This window comes from Danio aesculapii, chromosome 7 (assembly GCF_903798145.1).
Source record: "Danio aesculapii chromosome 7, fDanAes4.1, whole genome shotgun sequence".
Classification (NCBI taxonomy): Eukaryota; Metazoa; Chordata; class Actinopteri; order Cypriniformes; family Danionidae; genus Danio; species Danio aesculapii.
In genome coordinates, this window is record NC_079441.1 from 7,473,917 (window position 1) to 7,481,416 (window position 7,500).

Consider the following 7,500-nt stretch of genomic DNA (forward strand, 5'->3'; position numbering starts at 1 on the left):
ATAAACAAATGTTGAAAAACGCATTACAGTATATATTCATATTTGTTCATGTTTATTAATTAAAATGAAGTTATTTATTGCTAGTTCTTGTTAACTAACAGTGCATTAATGTTAATAAGCAAGAGTTTTGGATTTAAATAACGCATTATTACATGTTGAACTATGATTAATAAATGTCATATAGGATTGTTAATATTTAGTTTACGCTAGTAAATATATGAACTAATGGACCATTATTTAAAAGTGTAACCCAATTTGCGAGAGCATAACAGCTTCAAAGAAGTGAAACTGTGTAAGACATTGACATGTTTTCATAGAATACTGTATCTTTGGAATTAAAAGTTTCCCCACTGGGGGATTTCTGCTCCTTTCCAGAATAAATCTCATTAAATTCTGCAGTTTCTGGAGCGGAGAACGACACACGACGGGAGGAATCCGGTGAGGATTAGCATTTCTCTGTTAACAGGAAATTCCATCAGTCACCAGCACCATCAGTGTCCCGCAGTGCTGTGACCTCTGACCCTTACAGACGCCTGCCCAAACACATCAATGATCACTCCGACTGTCAGATCTAATGCAGGACTGCAGATGAACAGTAAAGGCTCTGATTTTGCAACCTTTTTATTTCAACTTAATTTTGTTAGATGCCACTTCTGTTTACCAAACTGATAAGAGATGACTTTCTGACCCTGTTCACATCTCTGGCCAGCTGCTGTTAAGACATTACAGCCTGCCTGTCAGACATCTCACACTGGATGAAAGATCATCATCTTCAGCTTAACCTCGCGAAAACGGAAATGCTTGAAGTTTCTGCCAACCCGACTCTACACCATAACTTTTCAATCCAGATGGATGGGGCAACCATTACTGCATTTAAAATGGTAAAAAGCCTTGGAGTAATGATTGATGACCGACTAAACTTCTCTAACCACATTTCTAGAACTGCTCAATCTTGCAGATTCACACTCTATAACATCAGAAAGATCCGACCCTTCCTATCTGAACACACAGCTCAACTCATTGTTTAAGCTCTTGTTCTCTCCAAACTGGACTATTGCAACTCTCTGCTAGCCGGGCTTCCAGCTAACTCTATCAAACCTCTTCAGCTGCTTCAGAACGCAGCAGCACGAGTGGTCTTTGATGAACCCAAAAGAGCACATGTCACTCCGCTACTCACCCGTTTGCACTGGCTGCCAGTTGCTGTTCGTATCAAATTCAAAGCTTTAATGTTTGATTACAAAGCAACTTCTGGCTTTGCTCCTCCTTATCTGCTCTCACTTCTGCAGATATATGTGCCCTCCAGAAACTTGCGTTCTGTGAATGAACGTCGCCTCGTGGTTCCATCCCTAAGAGGGAAGAAATCACTTTCCAGAACTCTCACATTCAATCTGCCCAGTTGGTGGAATGAACTCCCTAACTGCATCAGAACAGCAGAGTCACTTGCTGTCTTCAAGAAACGACTAAAAACTTAACTATTTAGTTTCCATTTCCCTTCCTAATCTGCAATTGCCTCTCTGGCTATACCACTAACTGTACTCTCTCTCAAAAAAAAAAAAAAAAAAATTACATTACAAATGCTTTGCTTCTTAGACTTTACACACCTGAAACGTGTCTATTGAACTTATTCACTGTTGCTCTTATAATAGTGTAAATTGCTTCCTTTGTAAGTCGCTTTGGATAAAAGCGTCTTCTAAATGACTAAATGTAAATGTTAAAAACTAGCCTAGACCGCCACCTGCTGTCAAAAACTCACATAGAGCGCAAAATGTGGTTTAAAAGTTAAACTGGAGTGCTGTCTGCTGTTTAAAAACTAGCCAAGAGCACCATCTGCTGTTAAAAATAGGCCTAGAGTGCCATCTGTGGTTAAAAACTAACCTAGAGTGTCATCTGCTGTTAAAACTATCCTAGAGTGGAATTAAAAACTAGCCTTGACTGCCGTCTGCTGTTTAAAAACTAGCCTAGGGCACTGTCTTCTGTTAAAAAACTGGCCTAAAGCAAAATTAAAAACTAAAAGCACTGTGTGCTGTTCAAAACTAGCCTAGCGTGGGATTAAAAATTAGCATAGATTGCAATCTGTGGTTAAGAACTAGCCTAGACTTTCATTTGCTGTTAAAAACTAGACTAGAGTACGACTAAAAACTAGCCTAGAGCATTATCTGTGGTTAAAATCTAGCCTACAGTTTCATCTGTTGTTAAAAACTAGACTAGAGCGAAATTAAAATCTAGCCTAGAGCACCGTCTGCTGTTAAAAACTCACCTAGAGTGTAGTCTGCAGTTAAAAACTAGCCTAGAGCACCATCTGTGGTTAAAAACTAGCCTAGAGCGTTGTCTGCTGTTAAAAACTAGCCTAGAGTAGCATCTATGGTTTAAAAACTAACCTTGAATGCAGTCTGCTGTTTAAACTAACCTAGAGCGCCATCTGCTGTTAAAAACTAGCCTAGAGCAGGATCTATGGTTTAACTGTAAGCTAAACTATGGTTAAGCTACTGTAAAAACTGGTCTAGAGCACCATCTGCTGTTAAAACCAGCCTAAAGGAAAATTAAAAACTAGCCATCTGTGGTTAAAAACTAACCTAGAGTGGAATTAAAAAATAGCCTAGAGCACCATCTGCTGATGAAAACTAACCTAGAGCCCTGTCCGCTGTTAAAAACTAACCTAGAGTGTCCTCTGCTGTTAAAAACTGACCTAGAGTGTCGTCTGCTATTAAAAACTAGCCTAACCATCTATGGTTTAAAAACTAACCTAGAGCGTAGTCTGCTGTCTGAGTGCCATCTGCTGTTAAAACTGGCCTCGAGTGCCATCTGTTGTTAAAAACTAGCCTAAAGTGTCATTTGCTGTTAAAAACTAGCCTAGAGTGGAAAAACAATCTAGCCTACAGTGCCATCTGCTGTTAAAAGCTAGCCTAGAGAATCACCTGATGTTAAAACTGACCTAGAGCGCCATCAACTGTTAAAAACTAGCCTAGAGCAGCATCTGTGGTTTAGCCTACAGTGGCATCTGTTGTTAAAAACTAGCCTACAGCTGCATTAAAGACTACCTTAGAGTGCCATCTGCTATAAAAACTAAGACAGAGTGTAGTCTGCTGTTAAAAATTAGCCTACAGCATCATCTGAATAGTAATTCAATATATAAAAAAAAAAAAACCATAGCAGAATTGATTTGTCAAATGATTTTTACCACAAGCTCTACTCTCAAATATTCTGCCATTTGTGTTTGCAATGCTGGGCTTTCGAGCAAGCCTGCGGAAAGGGCTAAATATAATAACAGCTCCTTCCGGAGGAAGTTCAGGGTCACTGGAGGAGTGAAACATACCTGTGCTACTGTTGAGTGATTGCTGCTTGCATTTCTTGAAGTGGAAGCGTTTAATGGCCACCGGATGGCCTCTGTATTTAGCTCTGTAGATGATGGTGCCACTGCCTCCCTGACCAAGGATATCAGCTTCATCTTCAGTCCAGTCAAGGTCACTCTTCAGCAGAAACAACCTGAAACACACACAGACAGAGGTTCTGATAACATAGTGTGTGCGGTTAATATACAATTTGTGCGTTTGCTTTTAAGTGTACAGTAGTCAACATATGAAGTAGATCATAAGCATTCATCAAGTTGCCCTGAAACTAGAGTGGCATCTGTTGTTAAAAATTAGCCTAGAGTCGAATTAAAAAGTAGTCTAGAGCGCCATCTGTGGTTAAAAACTAGCCTAGAGCAGTGTTTCCCAACCCTGTTCCTGGAGGCACACCAACAGTACATATTTTGGATGTCTCCCTTTTCTGACCCATTAACTTCAGGTGTTGGAGTCTCTTCTGATGTTATGATAAGAGGATTCAGGTGTGTTTGATTAGGGCAGTGGTTCCCAAACTGGGGGTCGCGACCCCTGCGGGGGTCGCAGAATAATTTCAAGGGGTCGCGAGAGTTATTTAAAAATTGTGTAATTTTCAGTGATTATAATAAATATTTTTCAGTTTTACAAGTGAAAGCTAATATTTTCAGATTTTTAAAAAGATATTACTGATTCATAAAGTATTTAGGACACATTCGGGCAGAATGCATCTTTGTACTTGGAACGCAGCGCTCAGGAACAGTTTAAAACTGTTGTCATGTCAACTTGCCGCAGTAAACAAAGCCTTCAGCGCTTGCCCCGCCTTCGCGCTCTTCTTATTGGCCCACTGCTCTAAGAACTGAACACGAATGATTGGTTAAAATCAGCTGTCAATCACTCAGTCAACGCCTCCTGTCTTCAGATGACAGGAGCTACAACCGCGAAAATGTAAAGCGCTGAAGACAAGAGAATGAAAACAACACTGACAGATTTTGTCTTAGAAACACCTAAAGCTACAAATATTGGCACATCTGATTACTGATCATGTGCTGAATGTTAATCCACCAGCTATACTTATTGAAGAGTGGATAAAAGACCTCCATTGGCTTCAAGTCTGCTATGAAAATAACTAGCATTCACTGTAAAGTCTGTGGGATATCTTTTGGGATATCCGTCCGTGTATCTTTTGGTCACTCAATTATGTTATAAAAATGTCTTTTCTTGTGATAACGGGATTTCATTAAGACATATTTTCCTCACGCATGCATATTTATTTTTTTGCTTGTTAGTTTTGATTAGTGTTGATTTTCAAATGCAATAAATCTGTTTATAAAACTTGTAGTAACAGTGCGATAATTAGTGGGAGCCACTAAATTTTGGCTGGTGCGTCTACATTTTTAAAGTTAGAAGCACCAGTGTTACCAAGCAAAAATGTTAATTTCGAGCCCTGTAATCTATAGTAAGTATAGTTAAAATATTGTGAACAGCTTAAAAAAAAGCTATTTTTATTGTTTGTATATGCTTTGGTAGTGGGGGGTCGCGAGTTCTTGACGATCTTACAATGGGGGTCGCGGGTTTAAAAGTTTGAGAACCACTGGATTAGGGAAAGGTTGAAAATGTGTACTGTTGGTGTGCCTTCAGGAACAGGGTTGGGAAATACTGACCTAGAGTGTCATCTGCTGTTAAAGACTAGCCTAGAGTATAATTAAAAACTAGCCTAGAGCGCCATCCGCTGTTAAAAACTAGCCTAGAGCACCATCTGCTGTTAGAAACTAATCTAGAGGGGAATTAAAAACTAGAATAGAGCGCCATCTGTGGTTAAAAACTAGCCTAGAGCGCCATCTGTAGTTAAAAATTAGTCTAGAGCAGAATTAAAAACTAGCCTAGAGCACAATCTGTGGTTAAAAAAATAGCCAGTAGCGCCATCTGCTATTAAACACTAGCCTAGAGCGCCATCCGTGGATAGAAACTAGCATAGAGCGCATCATCTGTTAAAAAAAAATTTGTGTAGAGCGCCATCCGCTGTTAAAAATGAACCTAAATCACCATCTGCTGTTAAAAACTAGAGTAGAGCTCCATTTGCTGTTAAAAACTAGCATAGAGTGCAATCTGCTGTTAAAAATGAGCCTAAAGCAGAATAAAAAAAATGCCTTGAGCGCCCACTGTGGTTAAAAACTAACATAGAGTGTCATCTGCTGTTAAAGACTAGCCTAGAGTATAATTAAAAAATAGCCCAGAGCGCCATCTGTTTTTAAAAACTAGCCTAGAGCAGAATTAAAAACTAGCCTAGAGCTACATCTGTGATTAAAAAAAAGCCTAGAGCACTGTCTGTGGTTAAAAAATAACCTAGAGCGCCATCTGCTGTTAAAAACTAGTCCAGAGCGGAATTAAAAACTAGCCTAGAGCGCCATTTGTGGTCACAAATGTGGTCTTGTTTGGGGTTAAAAACTAGCCTACAGGTTTATATGCTGTTAAAAACTGGACTAGAGCAGAATTAAAACTAGCCTAGAGTGCCAACTGTGGTTAAAAAACTAGCCTACAGTTTTATCTGCTGTTAAAAACTAGCCTATAGTGGAATAAAAATCTAGCCTAGAGCGCCATCTTTGGTAAAAACTAGCCTAGAGCGCTGTCTGTGGTTAATAACTAGACTACAGTTTCATCTGTTGTTAAAAACTAGTCTAGAGCGCCATCTGTGGTTAAAACTAGCCTACAGCACCATCCGCTATTAAACACTAGCCCAGAGCGCCATACGTGGTTAAAAACTAGCATAGAGCGCCATCTGCTGTTAAAAATAACCTAAACCACCATCTGCTGTTAAAAACTAGGCTAGAGTGCCATCTGCTGTTAGAAACTAATCTAGAGGGGAATTAAAAACTAGAATAGAGCGCCATCTGTGGTTAAAAACTAGCCTAGAGCGCCATCTGTAGTTAAAAATTAGTCTAGAGCAGAATTAAAAACTAGCCTAGAGCACAATCTGTGGTTAAAAAAATAGCCAGTAGCGCCATCTGGTATTAAACACTAGCCTAGAGCGCCATCCGTGGATAGAAACTAGCATAGAGCACATCATCTGTTAAAAAAAATTTGTGTAGAGCGCCATCCGCTGTTAAAAATGAACCTAAATCGCCATCTGCTGTTAAAAACTAGAGTAGAGCTCCATTTGCTGTTAAAAACTAGCATAGAGTGCAATCTGCTGTTAAAAATGAGCCTAAAGCAGAATAAAAAAATTGCCTTGAGCGCCCACTGTGGTTAAAAACTAACATAGAGTGTCATCTGCTGTTAAAGACTAGCCTAGAGTATAATTAAAAAATAGCCTAGAGTGCCATCTGTTTTTAAAAACTAGCCTAGAGCGGAATAAAAAACTAGCCTAGAGCTACATCTGTGATTAAAAAAAATCCTAGAGCACTGTCTGTGTATAAAAACTAGGCAAGAGTGTCATATGCTATTAAAAATTAGGCAAGAGCGAAATTAAAAACTAGCCTAGAGTGCCATCTGTGGTTAAAAATAACCTAGAGCGCCATCTGCTGTTAAAAACTAGTCCAGAGCGGAATTTAAAACTAGCCTAGAGCGCCATTTTTGGTCACAAAGTCTTGTTTGTGGTTAAAAACTAGCCTACAGGTTTATATGCTGTTAAAAACTGGACTAGAGCAGAATTAAAACTAGCCTAGAGTGCCAACTGTGGTTAAAAAACTAGCCTACAGTTTTATCTGCTGTTAAAAACTAGCCTATAGTGGAATAAAAATCTAGCCTAGAGCGCCATCTTTGGTAAAAACTAGCCTAGAGCGCTGTCTGTGGTTAATAACTAGACTACAGTTTCATCTGTTGTTAAAAACTAGTCTAGAGCGCCATCTGTGGTTAAAAACTAGCCTATAGCGCCATCCGCTATTAAACATTAGCCCAGAGCGCCATTCGTGGTTAAAAACTAGCATAGAGCGCCATCTGCTGTTAAAAATAACCTAAATCACCATCTGCTGTTAAAAACTAGAGTAGAGCGCCATCTACTGTTAAAAGCTAGCATAGCGTGCCATTTGCTGTTAAAAATGAGCCTAAAGCAGAATTAAAAAATTGCCTAGAGCGCCCTCTGTGGTTAAAAACTAACATAGAGTGTCATCTGCTGTTAAAGACTAGCCTGGAGTATAATTAAAAACTAGCATAGAGTGCCATCTGTGGTTAAAATCTAGCCTAA

General features: G+C 39.3%; 1 protein-coding gene across 1 annotated transcript in view; it reads right to left on the minus strand.

The window, feature by feature from the left end:
- lrrk1 (leucine-rich repeat kinase 1) overlaps positions 1 to 7,500 on the minus strand; it is a 172,664-nt gene that overhangs the window by 50,715 nt on the left and 114,449 nt on the right. Inside the window, exon 22 of the mRNA XM_056462599.1 lies at positions 3,314 to 3,483. Within this exon, the coding sequence (XP_056318574.1) occupies positions 3,314 to 3,483 (170 nt within the window). The remainder of the gene's footprint in view (positions 1 to 3,313; positions 3,484 to 7,500) is intronic.